The sequence below is a fragment of the Alexandromys fortis genome, unplaced genomic scaffold (assembly GCF_014885135.2).
Source record: "Alexandromys fortis isolate MF-2015 unplaced genomic scaffold, M_Fortis_MF-2015_v1.1 scaffold_47, whole genome shotgun sequence".
Classification (NCBI taxonomy): domain Eukaryota; kingdom Metazoa; phylum Chordata; class Mammalia; order Rodentia; family Cricetidae; genus Alexandromys; species Alexandromys fortis.
The window spans coordinates 9,137,637-9,153,825 of NW_026067957.1; the positions used below are offsets into that span (position 1 = coordinate 9,137,637).

The following is a 16,189-nucleotide window of genomic DNA, read 5'->3' on the forward strand; positions in this document are numbered from 1 at the left end:
TTAAAGACAAGACCTTTCTAGCCCTCACTCGGCCTCATTGCTCTGTAGTTTGCTTTTTTATGAAGTACAGATATATCAACTTCGTTTACGACATTATAGCCACAGGCTGGCCTTGAACTGAGAGCGCCAGAATTAAAGGTTCGCCCTACCACCCAAGCCAATGAATTTGTAATTGTTACAACTAAAACTGAATTTTAACACACGTGGTCTAGACTCAATGGAAGTTGATTTTTATCAAAATCGCATTTCCGAGCTGGGCATAGTGGCTCTGACTTATATTCCAATACCTGAGAGGCTGCAATGCAGGAGAACCGAAGCCACCCTGTGCTGTAAAGTGAGTTCCAAACAAGCTGCCAATAGATTAGGTCTTCTCTCAACACACACACACACACACACACACACACACACGCGCACACACACACGCGCACTAAAAGAGCATTATAAAGTCAGCTTTGTCTAGAATACTGGCATCTGCCATCCAAATTTAGTACCTCTCCAATATCCCTGTTGTGACATCAAGAAATGGCTCCGTATATTACCGTTATTTTCATACTAACAGTTATTTATTTATTGTGGGGGGAGGGGTGTACATGTGGAGGTCAAAGGGCAACTTCCAAGTCCGTTCTCTCCCCAGGTGAGCTCTGGGGACTAAGCATAGCAGGCTTGCTGGCAAGCCCCTTTACTCACTGAGCCATCTCTAAGGGGTAAACTTACCAGTGGCTTTGAACTACTAGCTGGCAAGAAATTGTCAAATATGATCCAATGTAAGCAAGTGAGTTTTCTAAAATGCAATATAATTAACATCGCACATAAAGACTCCTTCAGTGGCTTACCATAACATGGAAAGAGAAAGTCAGATTTCTCAGCCTGGCATTCAGGACCCTAGTGAATCCTACTGTGGTCTTTTCTAACCCCTCCACCGAGTCCAGCTGACTTACCTGGTCAGTGGCAGAAACACCACTCTCAGCACCTACCTGCAGGCTTAGAGCTCACTGACTCTCAAGGTCTTACAGGTTGTCTTGTTTGTTCTGTCTGACAAGGTCAGGCTGGCTGAAGATAACCTTGAACTTCTGATCCCCCCCCCCCCCCCCCCCCCCACCCCCTCCACCTCCCCCTAATTGAATTGGGAGCAGCATCCTTCTACACCACAGAATCATTCCCTGTGTTGTAACTGTAATGATTTCTGCCACATAAGGCTGATAGTTCCGGGTTCTCGGGGGCGTGCACATGCGGACAATCCCTCAGGCAGAAGTGCCTAATGGCTCCCTGGGATGTGAAAGGGCCCTGCATGAGCCGGGGATGACATCATGACTCAGCTAAACCCTTGCACGCATGTATGGATCATATCATACATGTATGACTCAGCTAAGCCCTTGCAGGCACGTGTAAGCCCCGTCACCTGCGTGTGATGTGGCCATGTCTACTCCCTGTGCGCATGTGCTAGGCAGCTTTAAAAGCTGGACGCGCCATCTTCCTCTCTCTAATAAACTCCCAAGCTGGTGTGTTGCATGTACCTTGTTTCCTTCTCACTCGGACCAGGTAGTTTCAGTAACAATTGCCTTTCTGTTTGTTTCCTCTGCAGAATAATTTCCATGAAGGAACAGTCATCTCTTCTCCTCATAGTCTCATGACCAAGCAAAAACCAAGCATACTTCTCAGAGTAAAATCCATTATATGCACCTTGGCCATGGTGGTGCATGTGTTTAATCCCATCACTAGGGAGGCAGAGGCTGGTGGATCTTCCTGAGTTCAAGGCCAGCCTGGTCCACAGAGCGAGTTCTAGGACAGGCTCCAGAGCTATAGAGAAAACCTTTCTAGAAAAAAAAAATGAATTTCTGGATCTATAAACTTGGATTTTTGTTTTGTGACAAAGCCTTACCACGCAGGCCCAGCTCCTCACACCCCTCCCACCTCATCCAGGAGTTAGCTAGGCTTACGGGTGCGAATTTGCCGACTAGCAGCCATCTCATCAGCAGATTTTTACCTCCTCTTGCTCCTCTTCATCGTACTCCTCCTGCTCTGAGTCTACGCCATTTTCGTCGTCACCATCTTTCTTTTTGCTCCCTTCTTTGTCTTCGTTTTCCTCATCCGATTTTTCACCATCGCCTCTCTTTTCTAGTTCCTGATAAGGTGAGATTCATTAATTCTCATGGAGACAATTATTCTTTGATCTACACACCCAGCCCAAAGAGAAGACTATGGATCATTTTAGGTTCCTCCTAAATTAACAAGCCCGCCAGTCTCCCACCTCAGAAACAGAGTCACTGCACCGCCCATTCTTCAGTTCTGTTGATTAACCTGGGGTTAGAATTCTAATCTACAGTGCCTTTCCTCATGATTCCTATCCCTATTCCTCTGAAAATGTGGGACAGAATTTAGTTTATCCCCCTTCCTATCTCCTTTGTCTTTCATTACTTCCCATCCCCAAGAATTTCTGTTTCATGATACATCTGGAAGGCTGGGAAAAAGAGATTAAAACACTCATCACTAACCACACCAGCTGTTATGCACAATTCTAGAAATAAGAAAGCGACAGAGCTGGGAAGCCATGACTGCTGGATGGTTCTTGTTTTCTACTTGAAAAAGCGCCATGCCACCAGCTCACCATTTTAATTTTACAAATGCGTCATTATTACCAATTATTTTTTTAATCGACAAAGGTGACCCATTTTTATAACTGTCACTGTCAGTTCCCTAAGTTGGATGACCCTCACTTTACACAAGGGACAGAACTTCACAGGTTTTCTGTGAGGCGGGCACAATAATCATTTTGCATATTCATAATTAAGGCTTCACATGAGTTAATTTCAGGTTTGTCTTAACAGAGTGATTAGAAGAGGAATTAGTAAAATAATCAACTTTGCCAATTGATTATTCATGAACAGAATACATATTTTATATCCAGAGGATCTACAACTTAGCTCTTCTTTAACTCCCTGAATATTTAAAAATTCTTTTAATTCCAACTTTAAAGGAATTAAAGTTCAAAGGCAAAGAAAGAAAAGACAACTTTAAACAGACCCAATTTAAATGAATTAATTTTGAATAACTGTGTGTGTGTGTGTGTGTGTGTGTGTGTGAATGCATTGATGTGTGTGGACTTGCATGTGGAGCCTGAAAATTGACCACTGGATATCTGGATATCTTCCTCACTCTCCATTTAATTTATTAAAACAGTTCTGGCTAGTTTTGCCAGCCTACTGCTTGCCTTAGGGATCCCTTCTCTCGGTCGCCCTAGCACCAGGCTGACAGGTAACTGCAGGCCCCTGGCTCCACTATGAGAGCTTTAACTACTGGGCCGTCTCTCAAGCTCCTAATATTCCATCTCTAAATACATTTCAAGCTACAATACACCTCACGCAGGCAGAACAAACTAAAACCAAGACCAGCACACTCACAGGGCAATTTACCCTGATAACAAACCTTGTGTGGCCTTGGCAGTTACTACAACAATGTTATGAAATCCCAAGCAAACAAAATTTTCAAACTTCTGAAACATCTGAGACACACACACGATGCTACATTAATATTTGTTAATAAACAGTATTGTGTCTTTTCTGTTTTAACCAGATCATAAGTAAGAAGGCCTACCACTAAATTCAATTATACTGGAGGGGAAATGCTATATTTATTTTACTCTGTAAAAAGTATATTCTGAGCCGGGCGGTGGTGGCGCACGCCTTTAATCCTAGCACTCTGGGAGGCAGAGGCAGGCGGATCTCTGCGAGTTCGAGACCAGTTTGGTCTACAAGAGCTAGTTCCAGGACAGGCTCCAAAACCACAGAGAAACCCTGTCTCGAAATACCAAAAAAAAAAAAAGTATATTTTGTTATCTGAAAAAAGTCACTAATTATTTCATAATTAGAAATAAAACTGTTTTACAAAACGAACCACAAGCCTATTTTTTTGAAAGTAGAGCATTCATTCAATGTGCTGTGAGGACCAGAGATCTGTTATTTCTATGACTGCCAAATCCAACAAGCAAACAGTCTCATCTTTATCTTTACCACACACACCCAAGGCAGGCAACTGCCACAGGAGAGGTAGGCAAATGAGTTTTATAATGGCCCCAAGGACAAAGACTCTGAATCATTACTTCATTCTTTTCAAGGAGCTAACTGCTTGGCTCTTCCCCTCTCGGAAACAGTTAAGATGCAGCCCCAGAGCACAGACAGTGTCCTCCGGAGAAAGTACAGCCAAAGCCGCTTCATGTGCACTTGATGTGCATCTTCTGGAACTCAAAACTTGACCAGCAGGCGGGATTTGTGGTCCATAAATCCTGCCAACTATTCCACCTAGTTAAACCTGACAGTTAGTACTATTCCTTCATTGATCTTCCAGATTTTACATTTTAAACATATTGTCATCTAGCTCAAGTACTGTACAAAAACAAATTAGTAAAACTAGGAGCTACCATCAAGTGTATGTGCCAAAGACACAACAAAAACACACTTTGAACCATCGACTTTCCTCTGTAAGTAAGGAATAAAACAACCTACCTGTCTGCTCTTAAGGACAGACTACACATAAAGCGCTCACCAAATGGCTAGGCTTGTACACGTGTGCAACAGTGGTCCACTCTAACATTGCTGCGACCAATGAGAGAGTGAGGGGCTCTGTACAGTTGGATATGAAACCATGTTCATGACATTTTATTAGGAAATAAAATAAAAATGCAGAAATGTGACAAACTATTTTTGTTATTAGAAAGGGGAATTCAGGCTGGGTACTTGGCTTAGCCTTGTTGCTTTTGCAGAGGCCCCAGGGGATCTGAACCCTGCTTCTGACCTCCACAGACGCCAGGCACTCATGTGATACACATATATACATACAGGCAAAACACTCATACACATAAAATAATAAAATAAGTTTTAAGGATTAAAAAAACTTTATGGGGGTAAAGTTCTGTATTTTTTTATGAGTAAAATATTTCTGAAAGGATATGTAAAAATGCATAGTTTTGGAGTTCACAACAAAGAAAATAAACATATGGCCAGGGATGAGAGAACACATTTTTCAGGAACTTACCTAAACTTTATATTGTTTAAGCTAGAAAAATAAGTTCCATAGAGTACCAGCTTTCTCTCAATAGACTCTTCTGTTTAAACTGCAAAACCCTTGGGGGAGGGAGTGGAGAACATGTACATCGACCAAAGGACAGCGAGATCTATCTAAAGAATTACATCTAATCATGCCAGCGGCTCATGCTTCTCTGTGCTTCCCCAGACCGCAGTCTAATACAAGGGGGCATTAATGACACAGTTAAAGAAAGCCTGGCATTGGGAGTGGTGCTTAACAAGGAAGAAGAAAAGACAACTTAGGAGAGATGCTCGCAGGCAAGGGTCCACGTTTGCTCAACCCCAGGGGAGCTCTATCCTCCACACCTAACTTAGCACCAAGCGCTCGTCGGCCAGCTCCACATTAGTAAAAGGATAAGGCTGGCAGGTAAAGAAAGTATGGCCTTTCGTGTTTTTTCCAGCTCATGTTTGTAACTATAACCTTACCTCAATTTTTTTCAACACATCTGCAGAGAGTGAAGCACCGCTGTCTGCAGCTTTGGCCATTCTGGACTTTAGATCCGCTGGAAGGAAACAGCCAGCAGTTAACAGATCTTCCACAGGAAAGGGGTCCCCAAGCTCTCCTCACACCATCTAGCCATATCATTTCTGGTGTAAATTCAGCTCCTCCCACAGGATCACCACACCTCACCGAGCTCAAAACAAATAACAATCACTTCACATGATATTTTTAACAACTACAACCAGGTATGTTTTATCTAAGTACTGAAACGTTAGTCTTAGAATTATTATCGCTAGAGACAGAATCTGCTGTAGGGTGACCTCAGACTGATGTCCTAGGATAACAAGTGGAGGCCCTGCAAGGGTTTCCTGTCACTCATCAGCCAAGTGCATCTCAACAGGCATGAAGCAAACAGAAGTGCAGGGTAAGGCTGCACCGGCGAACGGTGCAGGGATAGGAAAGAGCCTGTGCTCAGATGCCACGAGAACTGTCTTCACAGGAAGACTAAAATGCTTTGCTTATCACCTCATATACACGAAATGGCATGTTTCAGCAGCCTTACGAACCATAACTTGTTTTAATCTAAGCAAATATTCCACTTTTGGATTATTCTAAAACACTAAGGAATAGAGGATTATTTCATATGAAGATTCTGCCAATTACCAAGGAATTTTTATAAGTTATAAATTTCTTCATGATGGGGAGGAATGATTACAGTTCTTTGCCAAAATCAAACTAAATACAACAACAACAACAACAACAAAAATCCCAGGTAGCAGAAACAGGGCTCAGAAAGGCTTCATCACGTTAGAGATGAACATTTAACACAGAGAAGGACTTTTCGACTGCCTGGATGGCTCAACTGGTGGACTTAAAGTCTATCATGTTAAACCAAATGAGGAGCCACTGACCTTAGTTCTTGAATTAATGCAGTTTTTTTTTTTTTTTTAAAGAGACTTCCTATGAAGAACGAAGAGAGAAATTTTTTTTTTTTTTTTTTTAAAGAGACTTCCTATGAAGAACGAAGAGAGAAATGGGCCAGGCAGCGATACTGGCAACAGCGGGAAGAGAGGACCTTCCTCTTGCCCATTTTAATAGTTAGAAAGGTTGTACAATGAAGAGCACGTATTTGAAGTGTGTACGTATGTATTTCAAGTGGAAGTGTTTCTATTTTATTTAAAGTGCATGTCTATTTAACTTGAAGGGAAAATATATATCTTTTACACTCTGGTTTTTCATTAGCTAAGTACATTGTTCTTGTGATAAAACGTAAGTGCATAAATGATACTGATCATGTCCCAATGGACCGCCATCTGTAGCAGACAGAGATCTGAGAACACACCTATTTTGCAAATCATTAGAGCTTTATACAGAACTCTAGTGGCAGCTTCTGTTGGCAAGGATTTCCATTGGTGGAAAGGAAATCGAGAATTAACTTTCCCCAACCAGGCTGTGCTATTTTCAGTTGTATGCAGTGTGGCTGTGCTTTATCCCCCCCTTTTGTGATGGCCTCCATCCATCTACATGAATGCAGACAGTGACAGAGAGCTGGAGGGTGGCAGAGGCTTGGTGAAGACCCAACCGCTTCTAACAGATACTGTAAGAAACAAGTTCAAGTATGTGCACATGAAAAAAAATAAAATGTTAACTATGGAAAATTTTCATGTCAACAGGGATTAAAAATAGTCTTTCTGTGATATAGCTGACTTGGCACTTCTCCCCTGAACGTGAGTGTGTATTCATGAAGTAAGTATTAAAACCAAAATAAGGAAAGAAGAGTGGTATAGAATCTGAGACTCTTCTTGATAGTAAGGAAATTAGCAACTACGGGCCTGAGAAAAACTCCGTGATTAAGAGCACTTCCTGCTCAGTCAATCTCTCCACCATTCCTTTAAGATCTGTAATTCCTTCATCTTCAGACTGTGCCCTGCTCTCTCTCGATGCTCTACGTTCCCCTTTGGCTATTTTATTGACTCTCCTGATTTCTCAGCCTTCCTGTGCTGATGAGCAGGCTTGCTTCACAGTCCACCCCACCAGCACAATCAATACTCTAGGTGTATCTCAAAGCAACAACAAATAACAACACATCTGAACCAAACTTGTGATTCCACCTCCATAAGCCTGTCTTCCTACAAATCCCCGCCACTCCACACCCCAGTAAGCACCCAACCATCCTTCAGGGGCCACTCCAGATGCACACCCTCAAAACCTTCCCAAAAGGACATGTGGTTGTGTTTCATGTGCTGTTTGTGTGTGAGTGTGCGTGCCCGTGGGAGATCACTTGGAGGCCAACAGTCACTTTTCCTCAACAGTGTGCCATCTTATTTTGTAGACAGTGTCTCACTGATCCTGGAGCTCATGGGGGCTTTACAGGGGCCGGCAGCAGTGCCGAACTTTTGATGTGTGATGGAGAACTGAACTCAGATCCCATGCACAAGCAGCAAGCACTTTATTACTGACTGAGACATTTGTCCCTTTCATGTTTTACCTCTACCAAACTGCAAGCACCAAGAGGCAAAAGCAGGCCCACCTACATCATGGGCTGTGTTCGCCATGGAGCACTGTCTGGCAATAGCAGACATTCTATTATTTATTGACTGGAATTACTAAAGAACAGATATAAAATATACACTTTGGTATCTTTTTGGCTTGTCGAGACAGGGTTTCTCTGTATAACAATCTTGGCTGTCCTGAATTTTGCTTTGTAGATCAGGCTGGCCTAGAACTCACTGAGATACGCCTGTCTATCTCCCAAGTGCTGGGATTAAAGACGTGAACCACCACCAGCCGGTCACTTTGGTGCCTCTTTAACATAAAATTCTCTTTGATCACCTCTTCAATTTTTCCTAGTTCAGTTATGCCTTTCTTTTTACTGATAAATAGTTCACTAACCCTTTGGGAATTTCATACATGTATAGAGAGTATTTTTGTTCCTATTCATCTTCCTCTCCTACTAACTCTTCCCAAATTCACTTGCATTCTCCTTCCTGACTTCATATCTTCTTTTTCTTCAGTAATCCACTGATTCATCTGTCGCCTACCAGTGGCCACATCCTTAAAGAAAACTGATGCTCCTCCCCGCAACAGCCAACAACTGTTGAGATTAATTCAAGAAACAGAAGGGGGCTGGAGAGATGGCTCAGAGGTTAAGAGCACTTGCTGTTCTTCCAGAGGTCCTGAGTTCAATTCCTAGCAACCACATGGTGGCTCACAACCATCTGTACTGAGATCTGACACCCTCCTCTGGTGTGTGGGCATACATCAAGGCAGAATGTTGTATACATAATAAATAAATAAATAAATCTTTAAAAAAAAAAAGAAAGAAAGAAACAGAAGGTTTAAAACATCAACAGCAACCAGGCTCCGCTGAAACCATGCAATGCCAGGCATACTTCAGGAAAAGATCTTACAGTGCTGAGTGTAAGCAATAACCCTTTCCACCCTGGACTACAGTTAGTCAGTGTACCTGTTCTGCCTTTTTTCCTTGGCATCATCTCTCGGGGAAGTCTTCTCCAGTCTATGCATACAAAAGAAAAAATAGAAAAATCTCAGTTTCCTTGGTGGCTTTTGGACTTAATTATTTAAAAGAACATAATGGCAGCTGCTCATGCCAAGACAGGAAAATTCCTTAGTGTCTGGTTGTACAGAGTGAGTCTGGAACATAACAAAACAAATACAAACAGAGCGGACAGCAACATAGTTTCTCCTGTAACGGAAAGGAGTCGGCAAACAGCTTTGAAATGTTACTATAAAGTGTCCTGGAAAGAAATCTCATGGAAATTCCTTGTGAATGTTAATACCAAGGTCACAACTGTCTTTGTTAAACATTATTTGACTACTTTGTATTTTGTAAGTTATCTGTTGATATGTATATAGTAGCATTTTTTTTTCAAAAGTTAAGGGATACAGTCAACTTAATACATATAAAATAAATTTTAACAATATTTGAAACTTTTCAGCTAAAAATACTAGTAATGGTGAACATGTAAACTCTCTCCAATAAATGACTTTCAGCTGCAGATAATTCCCTTAATTATCAATTTTCTTTTAATTTTGTAGATGGTGCTAGAAACTGAACTTTAGGCTTAATAGGACCTCATATGTGTTAGGCAAGTATTTTACAATCCTTAACCCCGTTCCTGCCTCTGTCTCCTTCAGCAAATTCTACAGGTGTGCACCACCACAACTGGCTCGTTTTTCATTTTTAATAATAGTAGTAAATATAAAACTAAAGCTATATAAATACAGATGTATAGGTGCTAGAGAGATGGTTCAGTGGTAAGAGCACTTCCTGTTTTCCCAGAGGACCTGAGTTGAGTTTCCAGCACCCACGCTGGGTTGCTCACAGCCATCTGTAACTCTGATGCCCTCTACAGCCTCCTATGTCACCTAGACACATGTAGTGTAAACACACACACACAACACAAATGCACAAATACACAAATTAATTAAAACATTTGAAATATTCAAAAAGAATTTAAAGAAACTGTCTGCTAATAAAGAAATGTCAGTGTATCTGTACAAACTGTCATCATCCTACCTGCAGTGATAAATTCTGTTTTGAATATATTTTAATTTGAAACCACCCAGACCACAAGAAAGCATGCAAAAAGAATGATTTGGGAGAAGGTTTCCACCCTCGTCCCACATCTTAAGCTCAACCAGTAAAGCGCGCACTCTGCTTGGGAAATCAGTGACGCAGCAGAGGACATCGGCACACCTCCTGAGCGCAGTTTCCATAAATACTACTCACGGAGATACCGAAGGAGGAAGGCCTGAGTGACCGAGGTCTGTGTAAGAGACCATGGCACGTTATTCCAATTCTATGGCAACTGTTTTCTGTTTACAAAATCGTCTGATTGACTGACGTTTCTTCTAAAGCCCCCACTATCCTGTTGATTGTAATACTTCAGAAAGCTAACACAAGCCGTCTGGCATGTTTCTATTGAAACAGGATGTTAGCAGCTAAAACATCCCCTCAAATAACAAAGACTCGTGAGTTTGGGTTAAAATACCCTTCAGGTTGGGTGTTTACTTTCTCCTTAAAAAGTCTCAAAGCCGGATGCGTTAGGAACCTCATTCGGTGAGGGTACTCACAGACCATGGAGGAACCTTTAAGTCAGCACCTGGCACCACACTGAACTGCCTGATATAAACCAGGCCAGGGGCAGACACAGAAGGTGTCACCTGGGATACCTGAGACCTTGTCAACAAAACAGGGCAAAAAACCGAAAATCCAAAAGGCTGGCCTGGTGTGGTAAAGCACTATAGGGAGAGCACTCAGGAAGCTGAGGCAGGAGGATCGGGAGTTCTAGGCTGACAGGGACTACATAGGGTAAATGGTGTCTCAACAAACAAGAATGCTCTAAAAATCAACAAGGAACTAAGAACCAAGTGCTTCCTGGTATTACAAATAAAAATTGTGATTGTGGCTAATGAAAATCTGGTAAGCTATATATATATACACACATATGAATATATACAAATATGTGTATGCATATATGTATATATAGCATACATTTTATGAGTATACTACATATACATACCATATATTTTATATGTATATTATGTACATATATTATTCGGTTTCAAGCCACACCAGGGGGCTCACAAGCATCCAGAAATCCTGTGACGCCAGCTCCAGGACATCTGACTCCTTCGGGCCTCTGCGGGCACCCTCACAAACATGGCACACACACAGATACATACATAAATAAAACTAAGATGAATCTTTTGAAAAAGTATTTTAACATGGTCTGTTTTACAGTACCTGGGATCCATTCCTCTTTGTCTATCTTCATATATCTTTTACTGTACCTTTCAATATCATCTAGGGGGACAAAAGAAAAAGCAATTATCAGATACATAAAAACATACACCATTCTTCAAAATAACTTACATCATCAGCCTTTTATTTTCCTATATTTCCTACATTTGTAAATTACATATGTAACAGAACCAACATTGACAAGTTCAATTGGAATAACATGGTTACAAATATGGCAGGAGCCACGGCGGGCTAAGGAGAGATACCAGTCTTGAACCTGGCTCTCTGAATGAGACAACCTGCCTAGCCTCGAATTAGGAAGCCATTTCTGGACAAAGGCAGTGATTTACTCAGCATCTTCTATGTGCCTGCTACTGGCCTCCAGCCCCCGTATTTAAACTCGGTCTAACTGTGGTATATGGATACCTTGGTCGGCGGGGTTCACCTCCAGCATTTCAGATATGCAGAATCAGGTTGCAAGGTTCCTGAATGGGCAACTTTTCACAAGGGGAAGAAGGGTAGAGAAAGGAAAGCTGAGCATGGTGCAAGGCTACCTGTTTGGGGAATGAAGTGTAGCGACTCTGAGCCTTCCACAAAGCACTAAGAGAAGCCCTACAGATACCATTGGAACTTGCCAGCGTCAGCGGAGCCATGGCTATGTCTTGCTTCTAATTTGTCAGATTTGCCACACAATGCTTTTAACAGCCCTAGCCTGCCCACAAGCAACACGAGTTGGTAAAGAGGGCCATAACACAGACGTTGGAGAGCATGGCTCACCATAAGGAGCTCGGACTGCAGGAAAGTGACTGTAAGGACATACTGCTATACCCACAGATCAGAGCCTCACTCAACCCACACCAGAGAAGGCTCTTGAACTATATGAGAAACAGCAGAGAGACCCATAATTGGATAATGTGCACGCGAGAGACGGACAGGGATGCATGCACAGACACACACACACACACACACACACACACACACACACACAGGCACACAGAAACACACACTTTGGAGCCTCAGTCCTGACTGGGATGTCTTCAACATCTGCCCTCAGCTCAGATAAAGATAAGGAAAAGGACAGAACAATTGGAAGAACCAGAGGTGGTGGATGACTCCGAGCAAACAATGTCTTCCAGACAGAGCAAGACTGGTGCACGTATGAACTCACAGACTGTGGCGGCACACGCAAAGCCTACACAGGTTCAAAACACATGGGGTTCCAGGCTGAAGAGTGGGAAGTGGACATAGGATCCCAGCCCTAACCAAGAAAATATTCACAATTGCTACCCAATGGCAAAGGGAAAAATCAATTTTCTTCTGTGATTCTCACTAGGTTTATCAACCATACTCTAAGGCAGGACCCATTGCCAGGAGCAGTTCGCAAAACAAAATGTTCTCATTGGTACTTTTGTATACTAACTGTTTTGTTTTAACATTTTTGGTCTTATTGATCTTTCACCTGTTTATTATAATTATTCTTTTGTGTCTTTGTGGGGGTTTTTCTGTTTCTTGCCTTGTTTGGATTTGGTTTGGTTTGGTTTCTTGGTTGCTGGGGGTTTTGTGAGAGGGAGAAAGAAAGAACATAACGTTGAGAAGACAGAGATGTGGTGAGGAGCTGGGAGGAGTTGGGGAAGAGAAAAAACAAAATGTATAAAAACTTAATCCAAATAATCCAGTTAAAAATGAAGTACAGATCTAAACAGAATTCTCAAGAGAAGACTCTCAAATGACAGAGTAATACTTAAGGAGATGTTCAACACTCTTAGCTATCAGAGAAATGCAAATCAAAATGACTCTGAGATTCCATTTTACACCTGTCAGAATGGCTAAGATCAAAAACACTGATGATAGCTTATGCTGGAGAGGACGTGGAGTAAAAACACACCTCCATTGTTGGTGGGAGGGCACACTTGTACAGCTGCTTTGGAAATCAATATGGTTGTTTTTCAGAAAATTCGGAATCAATCTACCTCAAAACCCAGCAATCCCTGGTGTAATACTTTGATTGACATAGAAGTAAAACTAAGAGACACATGCTGTAGAATAATCATTCTGTACAATGTGTAGAACAATCATTCTGTACAAGTACGCTGTGATTGGTTTAATAAAGAATTTGACTAGCCAATAGCTGGACAGGATAAAGTTAGGTGGAAAAAACAGAATAAGGACACTGGGAAGGAGCGGGGAGTAAGAGGAGACACAGAGAGAAAGCAGGGGGTGCAAGATGATAGAGAGGCAAAAACACATGGCAGAATGCAGATTACTAGAAATGGAAAGATACATAGTATGTTCTTTGACTCATGCCTTTCTCCAGCATCCTATGTCAGACACTCAGTTATCAATGGCAGAACCACAGTGCTGGCACACAGAGCTAGGTGCTAGCTGTGGTTTCAGGCATCCTCTGGGGTCTTGGAACATGAATAGAGAGAGAGGAGATTGATGCACTGTGTGTGCTCCTACACACACACATGAATGCATCTTATTTAAAACTGCACTTGAACCGCAGTGCTTTTAAAAGCGTACCATATCAGAAAAGAGAAGTGGATATGATGATATAGAAAGCTTTATTTCTATCAATTTGGGAAAATCATAGATAGAATTTTCTTATGGGATTAAGCAAGTAAGTATGTATCTTTTTATGTTTTATTACATAGTTACCAAGAATAAAGTACCCCCTTGGTCCCGATTCAAACCATTCACTCCCACAGACTAATAACCTGTTCTTAATAACTTTGGTGGTTTGGATGTGAATGGCAAAACAGGCCCACGGGTTTGAAGGCTTGGTCTCCAGGTGGTGGAACTCTGGAAAGGATTAGGAGGTGTGACCTTGTTGAAGGAGGTGTGTCACTGGGGTGGGCTCAGAGGTTTCACAAACCCACTCAATCTCTCTCTCTGTCTCTCTCTGTCTCTCTCTCTCCACAACTTGTGGATCAGAAGTGAGCTCTCAGCTACTGCTCCAGCACTGTGCCTGATTGGCTGCCACCACACTGATCATGGCCAAACTCTCTGAAACTATAAGCAAGCCCATAATAAAATGCTTTCTTGTAAGTGACCTTGCTTCTGGTGTCTTCTCACAGCGACAGAACAGTAACTAAGACAATGACCCTCCCCTAAAAGACTCATATAACTAACTGTTTGAATGAGCTGATATGCTTTTCAGTTAGGCATGCATTTTAATAAACACACATCCCATTAGCTAAGCATGTCTCTTATCTAAAGAAAAGTCAAATTTTAATAGGATTGAAGTATATCATGCATTGCTAATTTTCAAAACAAAATAGATATTAGTTATTTTTAAAATAAATAAAATCTAATTTTATTTTTAAAGCCAGACAAAAGAATACAACCGAATCAAGAAAGAAAAAAATCTCTATCAAACTATCATATACACTCAAGCAGATAAGTCACCTAAATTAAACTTGTCCAATGTGCTCCTTATAAAGATATGTAATAACAAATGGTGATATTTTACTTGTGATCCAACAAATAAAGCTTGCCTGAAGATCAGAGTATAGAGCTAGGCCACTAGTTAGCCATAGAAGCCAGGCAGTGGTGGGCACTCCTTTAATCCCAGCACTCAGGAGGCAGAGGCAGACAGCTCTGTGAGTTCAAGGCCATCCTTGGCTACGTGACAATGATCTAGTCTAAAAGAGAAACAGAGCCAGGAAGTGGTGGCTCACGCGTTTAATCCCAGTACTTGGGAATCACATGCCTTTAATCTCAGCAGTAGGAAGACAGAGACATGGCTGGATGGAGAGAGGAATATGAGGTGGGAGGAGACATGAGCTCAGGCATTCAGTGTTAAGGACTTGTAGAGACAGGACCTCCCATTCAGTGTAAGGATTTTGTAGAGGTAAGAACTAGTGGCTAACTGCTCTGCTTCTCTGATCTTTCACCCCCTAATACCGACACCGGGTTTTTATTATTACGACCAATTAGAACTGGTGCTACAATAACATCATCTATACATTTCCTTTTTGACTCAACCAATATAAATTTCTAAGAAAGAAAAAGAGAGAGAGAGAGAGAGCAGCTTTAACACTAATGGCATAAGCTGATACTATACGAATTTCTCATGGCTTAATGATGTTGTTTTAAGAACCCAAAGATGATATTGATCTCTCCAGCAATCAATACACTTTTATTGTGCGTAGGAAGTGCTCATAAGCAAGCTCACTTCCTCCAAAACCACTTCCCATTTCTAGTCTGAGATGGCTGAGCCTTCTCACAGTGCAATCCCTCCTCTGTGCCCTCGGCATCAAGAATAAACACACAGTTGGTATTTTATGTCATCACGATATAAGAAATAAAGCAAACATCAAGGTATGTTTTAGCCTAAACTGTCAATAATCAGAGACATCCATTAAAGAGTTATGGACAGTGGCAACAATCATAGCTTTGCACTGCGAGGCAAAAACAAACACACACAGAAATAAGTAAGGAAGAAACACTTCATTCTGACAGCAGGAAGGAGTGATAATTAGTGTTTTATCCACATAATGGAATAACACAACCATCAGGCCATATTGTCTAAGACTGCTACCATTGTAAAAGGCTGATATTGTATTATAAAGGGAAGACAGAGTATTATGAACAAGTTTGCAAAGAGAAACTCTTGGAAGAGGAAAATACAATAAGATATAAATGTCTGTCCTTTCTGAGATCTCTGTTAAGTCAATTTTTAATTAGGTGTCATCTATTAGCAGCAAACAGCCTCACGAAGAGCCCGATACGTACCTTGCTTTTCTTCAGGTGCTTCAATAAAATAAGGCGTTCGTTTCACTGTTTCTCGCAGCTCCTGCTTCAATGCCAGCATGTAATCTTCATCCTCTCCTGTTTTCAGGGGCACTGGTTTGTAATCTGTATCCTATTTAAATTAGGAGACAAAGCCTATCTAAATAA

The 16,189-nt window shown here is 41.6% G+C and overlaps 1 protein-coding gene across 2 annotated transcripts in view; it reads right to left on the reverse strand.

Annotated features, from left to right (window-relative positions):
- Polr3g (RNA polymerase III subunit G) overlaps window positions 1-16,189 on the reverse strand; it is a 33,787-nt gene that overhangs the window by 4,227 nt on the left and 13,371 nt on the right. For both annotated transcript variants that reach the window (XM_050152420.1, XM_050152421.1), the window contains 5 exons: window positions 16,025-16,154; window positions 11,291-11,350; window positions 8,987-9,037; window positions 5,505-5,581; window positions 1,985-2,122 (listed from right to left, as the gene is read on the reverse strand). In XM_050152420.1, coding sequence (XP_050008377.1) covers window positions 1,985-2,122; window positions 5,505-5,581; window positions 8,987-9,037; window positions 11,291-11,350; window positions 16,025-16,154 — 456 coding nt within the window. The remainder of the gene's footprint in view (window positions 1-1,984; window positions 2,123-5,504; window positions 5,582-8,986; window positions 9,038-11,290; window positions 11,351-16,024; window positions 16,155-16,189) is intronic.